The 22,819-nt window shown below is 58.9% G+C and overlaps 1 protein-coding gene across 3 annotated transcripts in view; it reads right to left on the reverse strand.

The window, feature by feature from the left end:
* Positions 1 to 1,937: 1,937 nt before the first annotated feature.
* Positions 1,938 to 22,819, reverse strand: part of CFAP45 (cilia and flagella associated protein 45) — a 28,404-nt gene continuing 7,522 nt past the window's right edge. For 2 of the 3 annotated variants that reach the window (XM_053908898.1, XM_019433325.2), the window contains exons 3-12: positions 21,953 to 22,089; positions 19,382 to 19,526; positions 18,922 to 19,092; positions 17,358 to 17,536; positions 15,205 to 15,334; positions 10,940 to 11,086; positions 7,092 to 7,205; positions 6,320 to 6,513; positions 2,439 to 2,663; positions 1,938 to 2,141 (exon numbers count right to left, since the gene is read on the reverse strand). In XM_053908898.1, coding sequence (XP_053764873.1) covers positions 2,063 to 2,141; positions 2,439 to 2,663; positions 6,320 to 6,513; positions 7,092 to 7,205; positions 10,940 to 11,086; positions 15,205 to 15,334; positions 17,358 to 17,536; positions 18,922 to 19,092; positions 19,382 to 19,526; positions 21,953 to 21,969 — 1,401 coding nt within the window. In that variant the 5' untranslated portion in view covers positions 21,970 to 22,089 and the 3' untranslated portion in view covers positions 1,938 to 2,062. The remainder of the gene's footprint in view (positions 2,142 to 2,438; positions 2,664 to 6,319; positions 6,514 to 7,091; positions 7,206 to 10,939; positions 11,087 to 15,204; positions 15,335 to 17,357; positions 17,537 to 18,921; positions 19,093 to 19,381; positions 19,527 to 21,952; positions 22,090 to 22,819) is intronic. The other variant, XM_053908899.1, reaches the window with a different exon arrangement.

A 22,819-nucleotide genomic window follows, 5' to 3' on the forward strand; every position in this document is an offset into this window, starting at 1 on the left:
CTGTGGGCCCCCCGCCCCCAAGTCTGAGGCAAGCCGTCAGGAATGCCCCACTTCTAGGAGCCGACTCGGGCCGGCCCTGACGCCTGTGGGAGCCTGTGCAGGGTGTCGAGGAATCCCAAGAGTAGCAACCAAGCCCGTCTTCCACATCACGGGCCGATTCCTGGATTCCTGGAGGGGAACGACTCCCAGACCATCTGCACCCGCCCAGAGGTGGCCGTGTGCCCCCATCCCCGAAGCCAGGCCTTCATTCAGACCTGCCACCACCCCCCCGCCCCCCCCCCCCCCGCCGCGGGTCTAGGCCACGGCAAGATGGTCTCATTCTTAGGCCGCGGGAGCTGCCAGGCCCCGCACACCCGCGGTTTCACGAGCAGCAGTTGTGGTGAAATGCAGGCCATGCTTTAAGCCTGTGAACTCTGCCCGCTTCTCCGCACGGGGCCTCACAGGTCAGCAACGGGCCTGGAACACCCTTTCTTCCCGATCCGCACTCCGACAGGGCCCTTGCCTCCTTGGCCCTCAGATGGGTGACTCAGGAAGGGATCTGGGCAAACTCCAGGCACCCGAGGCCCTTTCTGGCTTTCCTGGCAAGAGGTTGCCCCGGCACGGGTAAGGGCTCACTGCCTGGTCCCTGCAGGTAGTAACCGCAGTTGAGGAGCCTGAGGAGCTAAACCACCACAGAAGGCGCCAGAATCCTCAGCGGCGTGCCCGTGAGGTCAGGGGGTGTCTCCCGTCCTGGGAGAGTACCACATCTTTCCAAGATGGGGGGGGTGCACTCAGGGCCACTGAGCAGGAAGGAGGGAGCCCCCCGCCCCAGCAGCTAGCCTGGGCAGGGTGGGGTAGGCGGAGACGGTGCCTGGGGAGGCTTCCCTGACGAAGACGAGGCACAGGGAGAAGCTTGCCTGCCCACTCTCCCTGGGCCCTATGAAAAGAGCACTCTTGCCCGAGGCCCTTATAACCTGGCGTTGCAAACACCCAGGACGCGCCCGGCACTGCTCTCTGCGTCCTCTCGTGCAGGGCCCATGGAGGGAAGCAAGGCTGGGCTGTGGATTCGAGGCCTAGAGCACCGAGGGGGCGGGCTGGAGCCTTCCCCACCCCCCTGGCATACAGAACGGGAAACGGCTCCACCCCTGGGCCACAGTTCTGCAGCCCACAAGGAGCCTGGTGAGCGGGGTCCTTCCAAAAAAGGCTGAGACTATTCTAGAGGCACAAGACATTTGGCGTGGAGCAGCCGAGGGAGGAGCAGGAGCAGACTGGCCAAGCGAGAAGCTTCCGGGAGGGTGGACCCAGGTCCGCTGCACCGGGTGCCTGGGGGTACCCAGCCGAGGCAGGCGCTCAAGAAGCCTTTGAATGCGTGAATGAATCAGAGTGTTTGGGGGAAACGGAAGGCAAGCTGACTAACAGAGGCGACAGTGGCCTTGGGGAGCCCCAGCTGCCAGAGTTAGGAGAGAGCAGGTGATGGGGCAGCCGGGTCTGGGCGAGGAGCAGGGCCCTGGGTGGGCCTGGGGGTGGACAGGTGTCCGTGTTGAAGCACTGCCTGGAGTGGAGAGGGCAGAGCAGGAGGGTGCAAACGCCACCCCCACCCCCCACCCCCGCCACAGGAGGTGGGGTCTGAGTCACAGGTGGGGGCCCAGCCCGGGTCCCTCCTGCCCCAGCCCCTCCCTGAGAGACAGCTCCAACCGCTGGCACTGAAATACCTCTAAACCAGGCGTGGGACAGGGACAGAGCAAGGCTGTGCTGAAGGAGGACAGGAAGGCCACATCCCGGGGCCCCAAAAAGGCCAGAGGACGCAGGGCGAAGGGCCCGAGAGGCTGGGAGGGACCACCTGCAGAGGGCACCTTCCGGTCCCCTGCCCCAGGCCCTCACGCCGCCCTCGCCCTGGCTCCCGTTCAGTACCCTGCAGCAGACACAGCCCCCCGCCCCCAAGAAAGCTGAGCCGTTCCTTAAAGAAGTGGGATAAATTTAATCTGTACCTCTAAAATGTCTAGGCTAGTGGCAGTCATGGACGCCCAGAGACTGGGCAGAGCCTGTCCCCTTGCAGGCGTCTCCGGGGACACGGAGGCCCCCCTCAGTTCACAGAGGCGGCTGGCAGGATGTTGGCTCTGCGCTCGGCTTCCACACAGTACTTCTCAGGGAGGCCCGTGGCTCTGCAGGGGGCGGGACAGGCGTGCGTGGGCCGTGGGACCAGACAGAAGCAGCAGAAAGCAGGCCCCGGTGGGGGTTCCGGGACCTGGGGGCCCGCGCCCCCCATCCCGGCTCCTACAATCCGTCCCCCAGACACGTTCCCGTCAGGGCTCCGGCCCCTGCCACGGATCCAGGAGGCCCGGGCCCGGAACCTTCTGCGGCAGCCCCCCCCCCTCCGGAGTCAGGAGTCGCCCCGACTCCCGCACACCCCGTCCTTGGGAGAGGGGGGCACGGGGCGGGGCGCAGGGATCCGGGCGCACCTCAGCTCCTGGATCTTCTTCTTCTTGAGGTCATCGATGCGCTCGCGCCGCTTCTGGGCCTCCTCCTGGAGACGCCGGCCCTCCTCAAAGGTGGCGACGCGGTCCTGCACCTGCTTCTGCTGGTTCTCGCGCACTTGGCGCCGGAGCTCGTCCGCGTGCCGCAGGCGCCCCGCGGCCTTTTGCTCCGCCTCCAGCCGCTCCTTCTCGATCTGCTCTCTCTGAGCCCTGGAGGAGGGACACCGGCTGCACCCCGGGAGCCTTCCGGAAGGGCTCCTCCGGTGGACATGCTTCAGAGACCGCAGCCCCGCACAAGCGGCCCTTTTCCGGGGCTCAGAGACCAGAGCTGCCCCCAGGCATGCGGCCCCCTCCTCAGCCAGGCCCGGCACCGTGGGCGGGCTCCGAAGGGCCCCATGCGCGCTCTGGTTCTCCTCCATCACTGTTTTGAATTTTTTTTAATTTTTTTTAATGTTTATTTATTTTCGAGAGAGAGGGAGACAGACAAAGTGTGAGCAGGGGAGAAGCAGAGAGAGGGAGACACAGAATCCGAAGCAGGCTCCGGGCTCTGAGCTGTCGGCACAGAGCCCGAGATGCGGGGCCCGAACCCACAAACCATGAGACCTGAGCCGAAATCGGACGCTTAACCGACTGAGCCACCCAGGCGCCCACTGTTTTGAAATTCTTAATACTTTTTGAACGAGAGATCCCGCATTCTTCTATTTCACCAGGAGCTGGCCTGTGCTCAGGGTTTCACCCACTGGAAGCTACTGTTCCAGCTCTTTCTGTCGTACAATGCAGAACTCGTCTCTGGCTTGTTCTAAGATAGTCTCTGTCTCTCTCCCTCCCTCCCTCCCTTCCTTCCCACAAACAATAACAATGACATTAACAAAACTGCAACGGGGATGCTTAGAAGTGACAAGGTCTGACACCTGTCGGGCAGGCTCTCGTATTTGCGGGAAGAAGGCGGGAGCTGGCCAAATTCCCCACAGGGGCCTCTTCACGAGGGGACTTTTACGGGCCCTGATTTCCCTGGCCAAGCAGCCAAGCAGCCCGTGTGGGCCAGACAGGCTCCGGAAAACTCAAAGGCACTGTGTTCACATCCCAGGGGGAGCGCGGTGCTAGGCCACCCTGAGCTATCATCTTAGTTTTTTCTTCTTTATTTTTATTAAATTGTTTTTTTAATGTTTATTTATTGAGAGACAGACAGACAGACAGAGCATGAGCAGGGGAAGGGCAGAGAGAGAGAGAGAGAGGGAGACACAGAATCCGAAGCAGACTCCAGGCTCTGAGCCGTCAGCACAGAGCCCGATGTGGGACTCGAACCCACGAACCTCGAGATCATGACCTGAGCCGAAGTCAGACACTTAACCAACGGAGCCACCCAGATGCCTCTTGACAGAATCAAAAACCAAAACAACATGTAAAATCATCTCAGGCAGGGATTCCTTACCTTCCCCCCTGCCCTGAGGGTACTCGTGTCCCCGACAAAGCTTCCAAAAGCACAAGTCACCTACTCATCTCCCCAGACCCACAACACACAGCATCGTCCCAACTCTGGGCACGTCCCTTACACCGGCGGGCACCTCCCAAACCCTGCACCTGCCACGGAGCCTCCCAGGCTGTCAGGAGACACGCACTGGCTTCCTCACCCCTCTGTGTTTAGACTCCAAACCTCCACTGCTCAGACACATCTGTGACAGCAGGAAGCCTTGCCTCTTTGCCTCGCCCTTATTTTCCTAGATGGAGAATGGTTTTCTGTTGTTTTACATCCTGCGAGACAGGGTGGAAATGGGAAGCTGCGTGTGTCACTGGAGATCCCCTGGGCTGGCAGGCAGTGGGAAATCTGAGTGGGGAAGAGCCTGATCACTTCACGGGGTTAGGGCAGTGACCTTGGAGCCTGGGCCTCACCCCCGACCAGTTACATCAGAATCTGTGGAGGTGGAGCCCGGGGCCACAGTACTTGGTGAAAGCTCCAAGGCAATTCTCAGCACCACAGGGGAGGGTAGGTGAGCTCTCCCTGCCTAGTCGGTGAGCTGAGAGTCAAAGGCATCCCTCTGTCCGGAAGCAGGAAGCCCATGTAGAGGCCATCCACAAGGTCATGCTTTGAAGTAGGAAAAGTTGGATTGCTGGCTCCGGGCAGGGACATTCCTAGCACTGGAAGACACCTGGCCTGGTGGTCACGTGGCCCTGGAGACACCAGGTCTAGATGCTAACCCAGAACAGCAGGTGAGACCGAACATCTCCGAGAGGTTGGTCTCGCTTTAATAACTGGCTGGTGCATATGCTTCAGGCAAACAAAGCAAAGAAGGGACAAATGGGTCAGGGGCAGAAGGAGGACCTTAATTTCTTTCCATTAATATTTATTAGTGCCTGCTAAAGGCATGTGGCAGTGAGGGCAGGCATCTGAAAGGTAGTTTGGAGCCCAGGGGCAGAATCTTCGGGGCCATTAAGGAAGCTGCCTTCCTCGGCAGGCTTCGGAGACCACGGCATGACCCTTGAGGGCAGGCAAAGGCCACCGCGGCTGGGGGAGCAGGCGGGGGGCCCCAGGGTCCAATAAAAGACCAGGACCCTGGCCCTGGCAAGGACAGAGATTCCTACAGATCTGCGCTGCCTCTGGCGGGGGGCCCTGGGGTCTGGCATGCAACTAATGGGGTCAATACCAAGGAGGACCTCTGACACATAGACCAGGTAGACCAGAAGGCCGGGCCGCACCTCTCAGTCTCTACTCACCGGAGCACGATTTCTGTAATCTCGTATCCACACCCCCATCGCAATTCGGTTTGTTTCTTTGAAAGCTGCTGCTATCACAGAGTCCGAACCAGAGCAAGAAAGGAGTCACTCCTGGTGAGCCCAGAACACTTAGCCCAAGGGGTGGGGTCTGGTGGCGGCAGGTGACCCCGACTGATGCCAGAGCAGCCGTGACGGCTGGCGGCTCTGGGGGTGAACGACGGGCAGGGAGAGCGACAGTTGTGAACACTTCACTTCCACTTACAGGTGGGAATTATCGCGGAGACAAAAGACAACGAAAATAAAAGGATGACGAGCTGGCAGGAAAGACAGATGGATACAGGGGAGGTCAACCCAAGTAGGAGTTGCTCACATCCTTCCCACAGCGATGGCCAACGACAGTGTTTTGTTCACCTCCAATATGTCCCACGGCGGAGCCTTGAGTTTACGTGTTTGATACTGTTTATCAAATGAGTGGCAAAGACACCCCCGCCCCCCAGAGCTCTTCTCCAGTGACTCACAAGCTTGGTGTCCGAAGCTCTCTCTGTTCCTCGTAATCTCCTCCACCACCTGCTGCATCCTGACCCCTAGCCAGCGGGGGTACGTCGAGGCAGGGGAGGGCAGAGGGACCAGATGTATACTTTTACCTACGCCTTTAATCCTCCGGGATAAACAATCCAAACAACACCCAATTCTTTAGACACCTCCGGGTGCTGGTTTCCAAATCCCTAATCAGAAAATTCTTGGCTCCTGGGGCTCCTGGGTGGCTCAGTCGGTGGAGTGTCCAACTTTGGCTCAGGTCATGATCTCACGGCTTGTGAGTTCGAGCCCCGCGTCGGGCTCTATGCTGACAGCTCGGAGCCTGCTTCGGATTCTGGGTCTCCCTCTCTCTCTGCACCTCCCCCTCTCAAGCTCTGTCTCTCTCTCAAAAATAAATAAACATTAAAAGTTCAAAAAAAACAAAAACACAAACCTCTTGGCTCCCCATTCTTGTCTTTGAAACATTTCAACTACCTATCCATTCAGAATGGCTCCACCGTCCCGGGCAAGAGGAGAGCACCTCTGTCTGTGCACCTGCCAGCAGGGTCCTCCCCCCAGTGCGGGCCATCCCTGCCACAGGCCAAGGAAAGGAAGCCGGGGTGCCCAGCCCCACCTACCGAAGAATCCTCTCGAAATCGTCCCGGTCCCGTTGCACCTGAACGGCCAGAGCGTGCTCCTTGAAAGCCACCTGTTCTAGCCGGCTCTGGCGCAGTTTGGCCTCTGTCTCCATCTTCTTCTGCGCGTTTTCCTTTTCCTTCCTGCGCCACTCCCTGTCCGCAACCTCCTGGTTGCGCTTGGCCCGCAAGGCGTCCTGGGAAAGGAGAGGGTGGGGAGACCAGCGAGGGTGCAAACCGACCCCGAGACCCAGCGGGCACCTCAGGAAGACACCGGCTGCAGACTCCGACACGGCCTGCTTTGAGGCGTGGCGTGGATTTCTCTGGCAACAAGGTCATTGCAGGGAAGAGTACATGGAATCTCGTAGAACTATCCGCAGATACCCCGAGGGGTCACCTTGCCCTCCCTCGCCGCCACCCATCCCGATTCTTTCCTCCCCAGACCTCGAACACCTCCAGGCGGTCCTGCGATTGCCTCTCGTTTTAAAAACTGCTAATAATCGGGGCACCTGGGTGGCTCTGTCGGTTAAGCGTCTGACTTCGGCTCCAGTCATGCTCTTGCGGTTCGCGGGTTCAAGCCCCGCATCGGGCTCCTGCTTCAGATTCTGTGTCTCCCTCTCTCTCTGCTCCTCCCCGCCCTCATCAGACTGTTCAAGTGTAGGTAACCTGCATCCCCTCTTCCACACCTCTGCCCTCCAGGGTGGTTTCGCAGGCTGTCAAAGGGGGTAGTTAAGGGAGTGGGGGAGGCACAGGGGAGCCGAGACTGAGCGGGTACCTGCTGTGCCTGGTGATCCTGCGCCCTCTCCTGCATGGCCCTCAGCCGGGTGATCTCCTTCTCCTTCTCCCTCCGGATTCTCTCCTGCTCAGCCTCAAACTCTGCTTCTCGCGCCTGCCAGGAAGAAAAGGTCTCGTAGAGCAGCCCCCACCGCTGCAGCCTTGCAGAGACACGAAGCCCCCGCAACGGTCTGTCCGGGGTCTCCACTCCCTGACTGCTTTTCGGGTTGGACAAAACAAAGCTAGCAACGCACGCAAGCATCCCAAGCCCAGCCTTCACGCTCCATCCACTGCGTCGCAGACCGTGTCCGAGGAGCAAGGCCAGTGGGCCGTCTCTCCAAATACCAACTGCGACATCCTGCGTGTCGTGTAAAACGCAGCAGGTGGGGGTCCTTAGTCCCTGGGCACACGGCCAGCCACACTTCGGGCAGTCCTGCGGTGGCCAGCAGATACCCAAGAAGCGAACCATCAGAGTTGGCGCCCTTTGCCACTTCTCGGAAAGAACAGACATATCCCTACAATCTTCCCAAGCCCGGCTTCCCGACTAGCATTCTTGGGTAGTCATAAGACTAATGGCTTGGGTCGGGCGGAAACGTGATCCTCCCATAAAGAATGTTCCGTAGCCATCATTCTACCTGCCCAGGCTTCTGTGAAGCCCGGTGAGTTGCCCGCTTGTGAGTTGTGCACGGGGGGCTGTGTGTCAAGCTGGCCTCGGTTTCACCTCGCCCCAGATGGCAGGGCAGGGAACTCTGGAGACTTCCACAACCAGTCTCTGCCTTTAGCCCTAGAGGGGCAGCCCCGGCTGCAAGAACAGAGGCCCCTGTGAGGTGAGTCTTGTGACATGGGCTGTGGGCGTGCCCAAGCACCCGACCGCTATGCCGGTCGCCAGCCTATCCCAGCTCCGCCCCCCGGTGTCCCTTCCACGTGTGAAGACCAGCCCTACTCTTCTCCTGCTCAGAAATCTCTGGTGACTTCCCCACCAGCCCAGGCCTCCAGCTCTGCTCAAGGTCCAAGGGGTCCCCAACAACCGCTCTCAGCTCCCCGTCGCCTCGCCACCTCATCTCTTGTCGTGACAGCCACGGGCTCTGCAAACTGTCCACCAGCTCCCACACGTGACCGGCTTATTACCACTACATCCACCCATTCGGGGAACCGGTGGCTGAGCTCCGCACAAAGTGCACGGCATTCCAGGTACGTTCGACCCGGTCTGCTGTTGGACACACAGCAAAGCATTCGGGGTATTTTGCATCAGTCAGTGACAAGGCTTACAAGGTGCTGTAATGGTTCAGTGAGACAACACCTGTAAAGCACTTCGCACAGAGCCCGTGCACAGACTGAGCTCCCGACGTACGGCAGCTCCGTGATCACTGTGATGCCCCAACCATCCCTGCCCCCAACCATCCCTGTCCCCAACCATTCCTGCCCCCAAACATCCCTGTCCCCAACCATCCCTGCCCCCAACCATCGCTGTCCCCAACCATCCCCGGCCCAAACCATCGCTGTCCCCAACCATCCCCGGCCCCAACCATCGCTGTCCCCAACCATCCCATCCCCAACAATCCCTGTCCCCAACCCTCCCTGCCCCAACCATCCCTGTCCCCAATCATCCCTGCCCCAACCATCCCTGCCCCAACCATCCCTGCCCCAACCATCCCTGTCCCCAACCATCCCTGCCCCAACCATCCCTGTCCCCAACCATCCCTGCCCCCATCCATCCCATCCCCAACCATCCCTGCCCCAACCATCCCTGTCCCCAACCATCCCTGTCCCCAACCATCCTTGTCCCCAACCATCCCTGTCCCCAACCATCCCTGTCCTCAACCATCCCATCCCCAACCATCCCTGCCCTAACCATCCCTGCCCCCAACCATCCCTGCCCCAACCATCCCTGTCCCCAACCATCCCTGTCCCCAACCATCCCCGTCCCCAACCATCCCTGCCCCCAACCATCCCTGCCCCAACCATCCCTGTCCCCAACTATCCCTGTCCCCAACCATCCCATCCCCAACCATCCCATCCCCAACCATCCCTGTCCCCAACCATCCCTGTCCCCAACCATCCCTGTTCCCAACCATCCCTGTCCCCAACCATCCCATCCCCAACCATCCCTGTCCCCAACCATCCCTGCCCCAACCATCCCTGTCCCCAACCATCCCTGCCCCCAACCATCCCATCCCCAACCATCCCTGCCCCAACCATCCCTGTCCCCAACCACCCCTGTCCCCAACCATCCCATCCCCAACCATCCTTGCCCCAACAATCCCTGGCCCCAACCATCCCTGCCCCCATCCATCCCATCCCCAACCATCCCTGCCCCAACCATCCCTGTCCCCAACCATCCCTGTCCCCAACCATCCCTGCCCCAACCATCCCTGTCCCCAACCATCCCTGCCCCCAACCATCCCTGCCCCAACCACCCCTGTCCCCAACCATCCCTGTCCCCAACCATCCCATCCCCAACCATCCCTGCCCTAACCATCCCTGTCCCCAACCATCCCTGTCCCCGACCATCCCTGTCCCCGACCATCCCTGTCCCCGACCATCCCTGTCCCCAACCATCCCTGCCCCAACCATCCCTGTCCCCAACCATCCCTGTCCCCAACCATCCCTGTCCCCAACCATCCCTGCCCCCAACCATCCCTGCCCCAACCATCCCTGTCCCCAACCATCCCTGTCCCCAACCATCCCATCCCCAACCATCCCTGTCCCCAACCATCTCTGCCCCCAACCTCTGTTCCTGCTGTTGCCTGCATCTCCTGGCATCTGATAAGCAAGCCAAAGCCAAACAGTAAATAAATTAAAAAGCTTTGTTGAGCTTCATTTTCTGTGGCTTGCATTTGGAGCATACAGGTATATCCGATCCGCCATTTTCAGAACACGCCCGCGATGTCCCCTTGCCTGCCATCCCTGCTACAGGGAAGTAGGGCACGTTCTCTGTCACCACGGAGCCTCGAAACTAGCAGGAGGGGCACATACATGCAGCACTGAATGCCTTTCCTGCCACCTTCAGTCCTTCCTTCTCGTTTTACCTAACTCCACGTTCGCTCCGTCTAAACCAGGCTTAGAAGCTGTTTTCCACTCTCCACTCCTCACTGACCCTGGTCCCTCCGGTTCTCAGCCCGGCTCCTGAGTGAGCCCACATGGCGTGAGCGGCCTCTCCTGGATCCCCTGCTCTGCGCCACACCTGTGCTCGCGGCTTCCACAGCCACTGCGGGAGAAGGCTCTATTTTCTAACACCCAGGACGGGATGCCCAATGTAGGAATTTTCACAAGAAAGTTATGGGGCAGGTGACCCATGATTACTGGGGATATAATTATGCAGAGGCCACCAGGAATCCACAAAAACTTCACTTTCCCCGAGAGTTTTCATTTCGTTCCCTGCCTGTACCTGACCCTCATCCAACTTCTAATCAAAGGTGTTAACAAGGATATAACACCCTAAATTGGGTGTCCCTCGAGCCTGCTCTCCGTTAATGAATAAGTGAACCGGCCAACATGAAGAGGAAAAGGAGCCAGGTCCTTGAATGAAGGACATCCATTTTGAAAGGGAGGCATGGCTGCCTGCGGTGAGTCCCCTTAGATCTCAGGCCGGCCTCTCCGTGTCGTAGATGTTTTGTTCGTGGCCACAAGCCCCGGGCCTCGGAAACCTACTATCTTCAGGGGCGCCTGGGTGGCTCAGTCCGTGGAGCGTCCAGCTTCGGCTCAGGTCACGATCTCGCGGTTCATGAGTTCGAGCCCCACGTCGGGCTCTGTGCTGACAGCACGGAGCCTGCTTCGGATGCTCTGCCCACCCCACCCCGCCCCACCCCTTCCCTGCTTGCGCCCAGAGGAAGAAAGAAAGAAACCTACCATCTTCTTCTTGGTGAACTCCATCACCATCTGGTCCGCCAGCTTCTCCTGAGCGAGCAGCTCTGCTTTCTGTTTCTGGTTTTCGTCGTTAATGCGCTTAATCTCGGCTTGCATCTTCAATTTTTCCTGGTGCCTTCGTTCCATGTCCTGAAGGAAGGAAGCCTCCAAGTGGAAGGGGGCAAGACCAGGAGACACTGGCACGTGGGGGCAGAGAGAGGCAGGGGGACGCGCGCCGTCTGCGGTCTAGCCAGACCCCTGGTCAAGGGGCCCTCCAGCGTCGCCGGTGACCCCTCGCAGCCCCTCTTTGCCTTCTGTACCCTCTTGGCTTGGTGGCGGTCCTGACACTCTTGATTTCTATACACTCTCAGGGAAGCAGAGGCTCTTAAAACTCTACCCGGCGGCTCCCATGTGTCCTGCGAAGTCCTACCCGCTTTTCCTGGGCTTTTCCCCTGCCTTCAATTTCCTTCTCTTAGGCAACCCCTAGCTTTTGGTCTCGACTCAATGGCGATGACCAAAATAATAAAGCGTTGCCCTCATTGAGTATGTTCTACCCGTTGGGCACTTTATGCAGCCTAGCTCTGAAACCTAAATGCACCCCAAGACCCTGAAGGGTAAAGCTTGTTATGTCTCTCCTGCAGATGAAGACACTGAGGCCCTGAATTTAAGTGACTTGTCCGGGGCCATCCAGCTAACAAATGCCAGTTCCAGAATTTTGGAACCTGGTCTTTCTAAATTAAAGTTCCAGTCTTCCCTGGAAGATTCTCTGTCAGTTCTCTCTGCACCTCTGAATCCCCTCTGCACTCAAGACGGTGCCACAGCTCAGGCACTGCCTTGTGGGTCCCCATTCATTCTTGTGGGTTTATTCTGTCCCAGCCAGGGGACGGCAACCACGTCACGTTTCCTGTCTTCCCTGGCAACATGCGGCCCAGTGAGAGGAAAACAGCAAATACTCGATAAACTAGAACAGGGATAAAGGAGAACCAAAGTGAATGGCATGTGAGCAAAAGAAAAAAAAAAAAAAGGTAGACACAGAGAAACATGATGAATGAATGATGGCGGTCAAGGCACCTGACCCTGAGGGACAAGATCCCTTCTAAGGAAGGAGCCTGAACTTGCAAAGCCCCTGATGATCTGACGGAGCACATTCTCAGGGCCCCACGCGGAGTCTTGTGCACAAGATGGAATGTTGGAATCTGGCCCACCTATACTCTCCCAGGAATCTCCATCTCTTTGCGTTCAATTCTTCTACCCATCAACTCCCGCTGCACACTATTTCCAGTTCCTTCCATCTGTCAAAGGCCAGGCCCCACCCAAGACTTCCAGCTCTTCCCCAGCCGCGCTTCTGACCTGACTCATCTGAGGCAACTCTGCGGGCTCTCCCCAAGCTTGACTCACAGCCGAGTTCAGGGCTCCCAGGAAGCTTCACGCACCAGACCAACACAGCACTGACTGTCCCCCCCACCTCCCCCCCAGGCCTGTGATGCATGAGTCATGGCCGTCAGCGCTCCCTCACTCTCGCCGTGCCTACCTCTTCACTCACCCCACTTTTCCCCACCTGGCCCAGCGACTCTCCACTCCTTTCCCCCTTCTCCCTTTCTTCCTTTCCTTTCTATCTGCTTCCCACCAGAGCTCGGGCTGCCACTGGTACCCATGCACTATTTAATCCCTTGACCAGCTCAACTAGAAAACCCACTGACTTCCCATCCACGATGCATACAACCATGCATTGACTCACGTCTTTGCCTATTTATTTACTTTTCAGTTTGTTGTTTTTGTTGGTTCACTAGACTTCCAAGAAACTGAAGGACTTTCACTGTCTCTGATCTCTGAAGCCATTGCAAAGCAACCCCAGGAACCCCCCCCCCCGCCCCGCCCTGCTCTTCTCCCTCTTGCTAGCAAGGTGGGGAGCACTGCCCTGCACCACCCAGAGATCATAAGGCAGGTCTGAGCTGGGAGACACACGTTCCTATCTTAAATTTTTTTTAATGTCTATTTATTTATTTTTGAGAGTGTGAGAGAGAGAGAGAGAGAGAGCACATGCAGGGGACGAGCAGACAGGGAGACCCAGAACCCGAATCGGGCTCCAGGCTCTGAGCCGTCAGCACAGAGCCCGACGCGGGGCTCGAACTCACGAATCAGGAGATCATGACCTGAGCCGAAGCAGGACGCTCAACCGACAGAGCCACCCAGGCGCCCTAACACATTCCTATCTTCAAGTTGCCTAAGAACACTTCCTGGAAGCTCGGAAAGTGCCTCTTCGAAGGACAGTACCAGCACGGCGAGACACATCGGGCAACGGTGTTGACTCACAGACACCTGGAACTTTCTCAGGGAGTCCCCCAATTCCCCCTCCGACAATCTAGCCAGATCTCCCGGTCTTCCTTTCGCACCCCTTCCCTGCATGCTGAAGCCTCGTCTCCTCTTCCGGGCTCTTTCCCTTGCTCCCTGAGCCAGGAGCTCGGCCAGGCCTCTCTGGCTTCTCGGCCCAGCTGGGCCCCCTTCTCAAGCAGCTCACAAGGCTGCCTGCCCTCCTGCCCCGGGTCTTCCTGACTCTCCCGGTGCTCCTCCCCTCACTCCCCACACAGGCCCTCACACTGTGAGGCACTCTGAGAAGCCTCCATAACCATGAGGCTGCCCCCCAAGACCCCTCAGGGACCCCCATCCCTCACCGCCATCACATCACGGGGTGGGTGTGGGGGGGCGGGGACTACAACCAGCCATCTTAACGTGGGGAACGAGGAGAAAAAGGAAAGAATGCACACTCCACAAGTTAAATGACACCCTGAGGACATAACCCGACAGGCCGGAAAGGGGGACGCTCCTCAAGTCTAGCTAGCTTGGGCGCTCCAAAATACCGGTACCATAGCAATGAAGGCAGGAAGGAACCAGAGTTCTTCCAGGTGAAAGCTGACAAAGGAGGCCTAAGTGAATGCAAGGTGGGGGCCTTGATTGGATCCTGGTTGGAGCGGCAGAAGACAACTCAAGGCACCTTCAGGGAGCCACTGGGGGACTGAATGTGGATTCGGTATTAAACGATATCAGAGAATCATTGGATTCCGCTTTTCGACGAGGGGCTGTGAGTGTCGTAGCGTCCACTGGACAGAGAACGTCTCTGTGCTTCCGAGACGAGGGCTGCAGCATTTAGTAGCAAAGAGCCGAGACACCTGCAGCTCACCGCCGAATAGCGTAACAGGGACAGAACGTGTATGTGCTCCAAAAACAGACAAGCGAGCAAGGCAGACTGGCAACCGGAAAGTCTCGAAGTCTCGGCCCAGCGCTGATGGGTGTGACACAATTCTTCCAGTTTGCCTGTGTGTATAAAAATGTTCGCAGGCAAGAGGCGCCTGGGTGGCTCAGTCGGCTGAGCGACCGCCTTCGGCTCAGGTCACGATCTCACGGTCCGTGAGTTCGAGCCCCGCGTCGGGCTCTGCGCCGACAGCTCGGAGCCTGGAGCCCGCTTCGGATTCCGTGTCTCCCTCTCTCTCTGCCCCTCCCTCTCTCATGCTCTGTCTCTCTCTGTCTCAGAAATAAATAAACATTAAAAAAATTTTTTTGATTTTTTTTTTTTAAATGTTCACAGGCCAAAAAAACGGAGTGGGGAGGGGAGAACAAATAAATGTGCCAAATGCTCGCCAGCGAGGGGCCTCTGCCTAATCCCAGCAGACCAGACCCGCAAACAGGAGAGGATTTAAGTCTCCGCAGTTCGGGCGGGTAGCTCGGGCGGGTATGTCATCGTTTCTTCTGCGATGGATGTGCCCACGGGTTTTATTTAGACGAACGGGTTGGGGGGGGGGGGGGCGGCAGGGGGAAGGCTTGGTTCTTGCACACAACCACACTGGGGTGCCCTGCGCTTTGAATGAGGGAACCGCAGGGAGCCTGGGCCGTGGACCCCGCGGTCCACCTGCCCGGCGCATCGTGTCCCCGGATAATGGCAAGAGGGCTAGAAAACATCCCTAGGGGCTTGCGTGTGCGAGGCAGACAGCTATGTATTTCCCTTTCTGTGTCCACTCACGCAGACGCGTTGGTGTCGGACCCCGCGACCCGGGGAGGGGGGCGGGATGCCACGTGTCCAAATCCCTGCCCACCCCCGCCCCCCAGCGCGGCGCCACGGCCAAACGCGTGTCCATTACTGCCGCGACGAGCTAAGGGCGGCGATGTGAGATGCGCGGGTGCCTCACAGAAAAGCAGTGCACGCCCCAGTCCCCCGGATCTCGAGCGCCTTGGCGCCGGAGCCGCTGGGAGCGGCACTCGGTCGGGCGCGTTACCCGCAGATCTTCCTCCTGGAGCTGCTGCATGGACGCCAGCACCTGCTCCTTCTCCTGCTCCCGCTGCTCCGCCAGCAGCGACCGCTCCTCCCGGTTCTTTTCCATCTGCTGCACGATGTGCCGTCTGCCCCTAGGAGCGAACGGCAGCGCAGGGGCTCAGAAACCCGGGGCCCGCGCTTCTCTGCTCCAGCCTCCACCCACACAGCCCCCACGAAGGGAGGTGGCAGTCACAGGGACAACTCGACGAGCGCCCCGTAAAACATCTCCGTGCTTCCTGAGACCAGACTGTCCTGAGGGGGCCGGTTCCCTCCCTTCCAAGCCCCCTTTCTTCGAAAATAATTTTTTAACGTTGATTTATTTTTGAGAGAGACAGACACAGAGACAGAGCGCGGGCAGGGGAGGGGCAGAGAGAGAGGGAGACACAGAATCAGAAGCAGGCTCCGGGCTCCCGGCTGTCAGCACAGAGCCCGACGCGGGGCTCGAACCCACGAACCTTGAGATCGCGATCTGAGCCGAAGTCAGATGCTTAACTGACCGAGCCCCCCCAGGCGCCCCAAGCTGCCTTTCCTGAGATTCCCCTTCTTCGTTTGTTTGCCCACGTGTGCACCCCACATTGCAACGCACCTTCTCCCTTTCAGTGTGTCAAGGGCTTCTGAAATCCTTTCGTCACCCCCCCCAAGCCCTCCAGAGCAATCGTGGGGCACCGGCCCCCCCATGCTCACTTCAGTTAGAAAGCCCACGGTCTCCTTCCTGTGCTCCCTTTTGCTGCGTCCTGTCTTGTCCCCCAGCCACCTCCCCCGCCCACTTCGCTAGCCGTCCGTCTGTCTTATGCCCCGGCCCTCACCGCCGGTGGACAGGGCTGGGTGTGAGCAAGCCTCTCGGCTCAGCGATGCCCTGGCTTAGCTCCACAGTAAAAAGCAGAGAACCCAGAGTCTGCAATCAGCGTGGCCGGTGACTCCCTGTGTGTCGTTGGGGTGACAATAAACCCAGAAGCGTCCAGACCCCATGACGGATGAGTAAAGGCAGGGACAATGAGGGAGGACACAGGCCGGGGTGAGCACGGGGAGGAAGGACTACGAGACTCCCATCCAGGTGGAGCCCTTGAATGGCTTCCTGACTCCAGATGAAATAAACGGGAGGAATGAGTAAAAGAGTTGCAGGGAGGCAGGGCTGGGGCTCAATATAAGGACCAGCTCAGATCATTAGAGCGGCCTAATGAGGCAGGCAGAGATTTTTTCCTTAATTAGAGCCGTTTGTGCAGAAGATTAAGAACTACGGAGCTAATAAATAAATGTTTATAGGGAGCCTACTGTAGTCTGCCAGGGACCTACGAGAAGAACAGGGATGGATGGTTCCAGAGGACTGAATCAGACGGAGACAGACACCAGCCAGTCAGTGTGGTTCAAGGACTGTTTATGGAAATATTTCTTGCCTTCCATGGTGGGTGTTCTATCTAGATCTGGGACACCATGATTCTATGATTTACCTCCTCTGGGGCTTGTCCTTTCCTGCAAAGGGAAGGGGACTGAATTTATTCATTCTAACAGGCGTTAACCACCGGCCAAACTCTCTGCGAGGCCCGGGAGCTACGGAAGTGAGTTAAGACGGGGACGCCGTCCTCGGGGAGCACGCAGTCTGGCGCGGGCCGGGGAGCCGCGGTGCGAGAAGCATAACACAGTGTGTGGGAGACCACAACACGGTGTGGCCGGGCCCCAGAAGGGAGCCACCGAGCCTGCCTGGGGAAGGGAGAGGGGTTTCCGGGGGAGGTGACGGCAAAAGTGTCACCCACGGAAAGAAGAGAAAGCGTTTTCCAGGGGCAAAAGGGGGAAAGAAGAGGCTTCGAAGCAGGAGGAAGGACAGAAGCGTGAACTGTGACAAGCCCAGGGGTGCTGGGGGAAGGGGGTGGGGGGGACGCGCAGAGGGGACGGCAGGAAAAGGCGGGAAACGAGGCTGAAGTGGGGCCAGGTTGTGAAGCGACCACCTTAGGAATCAGCCTTGAGAAGCTCTGCGGTTCTCGGAATCCCTTCCTCAGGCTCTGAGATGCTCACAGATGGCGATAGTGACCATTTCTCTTCGCCGCCCTTGGCAAGGCTACCCGCACCCAAAGAGCCACGGAAGCGCCAGGGAGGGAGGCCCCAAAACCACGGCTTTACCGGATTCTTTCCTCCCTCCGCTTCCTGTCCAGCTCCTCCTGCCTTTGAATGGCCTTCTGCCGTTCCACCTCCATCATGTGATCCAAACGCCTCTCCTCCGCGTCCAGCTCTCTTTGAATCAGCTGCTTCTCCAGGATCTGGGCATCCCGGATGGCATGGCACTTGGCATTGAGGATGATCTGGAGGCGGGGAGACGACAGTGGCCCTGGGTCAAGGCACGCGGGTCGGGCGGGATGCGCCAGGGGGTGTGGAAGGTTGGGGGCGAGAAACGGGTACCGCTGGGTATGCTGGACACGCGCACAGCCTCGCGCAAGCCCGGGAGAGCGAGAGCATCCTGTGCTCGCCCTCGCCTCGGCGGAGCTCCACGCCGACATGTGCCAGGCCCCTGGTCTGTGCGAGGAGAGGCCACGGTAGCGCCTTGCAGGGTATCGGGCCTTCGTGTTCGGGGGGTCATGGCGCTTCGAGAACATAAGGAAAGCTGTGAACCCTGTCCTCCTTAAGATCCACTCACACACACGCACGTTACATTTCCATGAAACTTCAGAGGTTCGAGGTTCCCCCTTGGGGACCCATGAACCCCCACATTCAGACCCTCTGTCCTCCTTCTCAGGGAACCTAAGACACTCTTGCAGAGACCAAGCCGCTAGAGTTTTAAGGTGGAAGAGCCCCACATGACACGTCAGGGGACGGCCATCCGTGAGAATGAGCGAGAGAAAGTTCTGGAAAATAAAAGGAGGTGTGAGGAGAAGGTGTAGATGAGGGGGGTTGGGGGTCGGCGGTGTGCATTTGCTTGGGACCCACGTGCAACCGAGAAACAAAAGTCCAAACGAGCCTCGGGTCTTCACGCTCTGGGCTAAAGGAGGCACTTTGGTGTCTTGAGAAGAAACCCGCTGCGGAGGTGTGGGGGGGGGGGGGTGGGGGGGAGGGGACAGGGCGCGCGGCCAGAACGGAGCCAGCAGGACAGACGTGGAAGTCGCGTCCTCACCTTCATGTGCCCACCACACTTGGGAGAGCCTCTGCTGTGGGTTAGCCCGTTCACCCCCGCCAATCACCCTGCTAAGAGGTTTCACCGCTCTCGCTCTACAAATGAAGGGAGCGAGGGGCGCCTGGGGGGGGCTGGGCCGTGGAGCGTCCAACTTCAGCTCGGGTCACCATCTCATGCTTCGTGGGTTCGAGCCCCGCGTCGGGCTCTGTGCAGACGGCTCGGAGCCCGGAGCCTGCTTCCGATTCTGTGTCTACTCCTCTCTCTGCCCCTCCCCCGCTCATGCTGTCTCTCTCTCAAAAATAAACATTAAAAAAACAAAACAAAACAAAACACAAACAGATGAAGGAAGTGAGGCCCAGGGTGGGTATGTGACTTGCTGGAGGTCGCACAGCTAGCCTGTGGCAAGGCCGGTCCCCCCTCCGACCGCAGCAACACGCCCCCTCCATCAGCCCCTCACCGGTCACCCCTGCTTTCCCCACGTCCAGCTGGGGCGGAGCCTGTCCGGGCGGGGGTTGGGGCGTAAGAGGAGGGAGGGGGTGGCAGTGGGTCCTGGGGGTGCGGGAGGAGCGAGGCCCCCACCTTGCTCATGCCCCTGAGCTCCTCCTCCTGCTCGGCCTGCAGCTGGCTGGCTCTCTGCAGCAGGTCCTGGGCCCTCTCCCTGGCCTCCTCCTCCAGGTCGCTGAGCTTCCTGTTGGTTCTCCACACCATCTCCTTGTGCTTCATGATCTTCTTGCGTGTGGCCACTGCGTCCTACGGGACACGGTCTGGATCAGTGGGGGGGATTGCCCTGGGCGCTGGCCCCGCCACCACGGGTGACCCAGTGTGACCCCGGGATGGCTTCACCCCGTCATGCCCTCGGAACCCAGAAGTCTCTCCGCCTGGCTTCCTGCTCGCCCCGCCCCCGCCCCCCAGCAGCGTCCACACCTGGCGTGCGCTCTAGGGTCTCCAGGAAGCACACGTGGGCGCCTCCTGCCAAGGCCCCCTGACCAGAGCTCCCCGCTCCCGTCGGCAGAGATCGGGGCTTGGGGAGGGCAGCTACCATGACGGCCTCCTTCTCCTTCTGGAAGGCCTGCTCCCTGGCCTCCAGCTCTTCTCTGCTCAGGACGTGGGACGCCCATCTGATGCGCTCAAAGTCCTCAGGGCTCATGATGAGGGACTCCCCGGAGGGATCCTTGGCGGGAACACTGACGCAGGGGATGAGCAGTCAGTGGGGAGGAGGGGGAAGCTCTCAGCACCGCTCCGCCCTCCCCTCCTCCCTCACCACTGCCAGGGTCCCCCCATGCCGGCCCGATGGGCCCCCTGGGGAGAAGGGGTCCCAGGCGAGGGACGGGCCAAACAGAGACGTTTTAAGGACTTTCGCTAAGAGGTCTGGTGCGTACGTTGCCCTGTCTGTGCAGCCGCGAGCCCCTGCGCCATGTGCACAGACGCGCATCCCCGCACCGGGCTGGGAGCTGACCTCCTGGGAGCCCACGCGTGTGGCTCCCGCTGCCCGTGCTGTGGCCCCGCGGGTGCAGCCTGTGTGCTGGGCCGCACGCTCCTCCAGGACTCAGACGCTGCTGACCGCACGCCCGGCGGCCCAGGCCACGGCACAGAGCTGGGCCCAGAGGCAGAGCTCAAAACGACGCTGGCGACCTGAACTCCAAAAATAGCTTATTCCTCGAGGACGACTTAAAAAGGGCGAGGGGACGCCGGACAAGGTCGAAACGGATGCTGTGAGAAACCTAGGCATCCCTGTCCATCCGGCCCAGAGAGAAGCTTTGAACCCTAAATATTAATTAAAATCTCTGATCAACAACAGTTGGAGGCATGTCTGTGGCCCTCTCCTCCTAGCCGCCCAGCACATTCAACAAACCAATAGTTAATTATAATGATTACAAACAAATGACATACATAGAGGATGCAGGCGGGAGCAGCAGGGGCCAGGACTAAAGCTGCTTCTGGGTGAGGCCATTTAACAGGGACACGGCAGCGCGACGCAGCCGGTCTGAGGCAGGAAGTGAGCCTCATCCCATAAAACTTGTGTGCGCACGCGTGCGTGTGTATGTGTGTGAGCACGCGTGTGAGTATAAGTGTGTGCGTGCCTGTGTATGTGTGTCTGCGTATGCAAGTGTGTGAGTGCATGCGTGTATGTGCATGTGTGAGTACGTGACTATATGTGTACACGTGTGTGAGCAAGTGTGAGTGTATGTGTGCAAGTGTGCATGTATGTGAGCGTGCTCACGTGTGTGTACTGTGCGTGCACGTGTGTGCATGCATATGTGAGAGTACGTGTGTGAGTATATGTGAGTGTTCACGTGTGTGTGAATACGTGCATGTGTGTGCATGTGTGAGCATATGTGTGTGGGTGTGTGCACACGCACGTGTGCATTGTGTAGGTATATGTGACCATGTGTACACAAGTGTGTGCGTGTGTATATGTGTGCACGTATTGTGTGTGTGTGCGTGCAGGCCTGTGTGCACGTGTGTGCACATGTGTGCATGTGGCAGGCACGTGTGTGTGCGTGCGTGTGTGTTGCAGGTATGGGTGTGTTTGTGCACGTGTGTGTTGGGGAGGGCCCAGGAGGAGACCCGAATGGTGTATATGTGTGCAGGTATTGTGTGTGCATGCGTGCGTGCGTGCAGGCGTGTGTGTATGTATGTGCATGTGTGTGCACGTGTGTGCATGTGGCAGGTGCGCATGTGTGTGTGTGCGGGTGTGTGTGTGTGTGTGCGTGCGCACGTGCCCATGTGTGTGGTGGGGAGGGTCCGGGAGGAGGCCCGAATGAGTGATGGATCTGGGACGTAGCCTGGGACCTGAAGGACCAGAAACGGTCGCATCTGAGACGGCATCCCGGCCGGCAGGACTAGACGCCTCCAGGGAGGAATGCTGCCTTGGGCCCCACCGGTAGCTGCAGCTCTGCTGACCATAAAGGGCCATCTGACGCCAGGGGCTGAGCCGACCGTGCTCGCCGAGCCGTGTCGCAGCCGGGCTTCCCCAGCTCCCGACGCGGGCGGCGCAGCCGGGAGCTCCAGTTCTCCGAGGTGCGGCCAGAGTTGGGAGAACGGTCCCGAGGGTGCAGCCGGGCCCCTGAGCGAAAGCTCGGTTCACACTGCCGAGGGGGAGGCCTAACCCCAGGGCGCCCGCCAAGGAGGCGGCTCCAGGCAGGAAGCCGGGCGGGCGTGCGGGGCGATCCCAGAGGAACTTGGGAATTCCCCTTGGGAATTTCCTCTTCTGGCCTCAGAGCCCGGGAAGAAGCCAGGGGCCTGAGCAGCATCTGGGCAGTTCCTCCTTACTTCAGATTCTTGGTGCAGCCAGAGCACTAGGGGGGCTCAGCCGGGACCCACCGAGCATGGCCCCTCTGCCACCAGGCCCGTCAGCAGCCAGAGGAAAGGGAAAAGGAAGATGCTGGGGGTCAAGGGTAAAGGCAAGAAGAGATACAAAAAGAAGAGAAACAAGAGAGGCCGAAATGCCGAGGAAGGAGAGCTAGGAGGCAAACAGGGGAGACGAGTAGGAAAGAAAGCGGGGCCGGACCAACTTCATGAACCCAGGGAGCCCCCTCTCCCCGCACGGGTCTTCGGCAGAAGGGCAGGCTGGGACAGGAAGGCCGGGCACCGCGCCCTAGGCACTCACATGAGTTTCCGGACCATGTCCCGGGTGACGACCTGGATGGTCTCCGGCTTGTGGTCCAAGCTCAGGGCAGCGAGAGTCTTCCGAATGGCGTGCTTATCTCGGAGCAGCACGGTAGGACTGTTGTCCTGGGTCAGAGGCTATGGGGTCAGGAAGGACAGCTTAGAAGCTGGTCAGCCCACACCTGCCAGTCAATCCTAACTTCTTCAAGGGTAGCCTTCCCCTCTTTCTTCCACCCCAGCCGGTGGCAGAGAAGGCTGGCCGGCACCCGGTCCTGTGGGGACCGCCGAGAGTTGCTGGGGCACTGAGAAAGCAGTGTGGTGTTCTGCACTTGAACCTGGCTGCATGTGTTCTGTACCGACCAGCTTCTCTGAGAACAAGCCCCCCCAACCCTCCGTGTCTCGTGCAGACACTCCTGGGTCGATGGGGAGGGGAGTGCCTAGTATGTGTCCATTCCCAACCCCAAACCATCAGGAACGAAAAGCTGGGGTCTCCGGGGTCCTCTGCCTCCATGAAATATTTAAGAAGAGAGAATGGTCCCTCTCAGACGCACGGTGGGTTCGAGATAACACACTTTGATACAGATTCATCCAGTCTATGATATTTGGGAGTGTTTAATCTTTCCTTATGATTAATTTACTTGGACTCCCCCCACTCCCCGAAAAAAAAATCATATGGAGGGAGTTAGAAACGGCTAAAGGGCCTGGTAGAGACCTGCTCTTACAACTAATGTGGTGAGAAAGTCAGGGAGTCAGAATTAGCAAGAATACATATTAAATGTATGATTTTTTTCCCAAAATGTTCCAACCGTGAACGAGTCTGATAATAAGAATGCAAAACCACTGGGGCACCTGGCTGCCTCCGTCAGTT

This window comes from Panthera pardus, unplaced genomic scaffold (assembly GCF_024362965.1).
Source record: "Panthera pardus isolate Hobbes unplaced genomic scaffold, ASM2436296v1 HiC_scaffold_21, whole genome shotgun sequence".
NCBI lineage: Eukaryota > Metazoa > Chordata > Mammalia > Carnivora > Felidae > Panthera > Panthera pardus.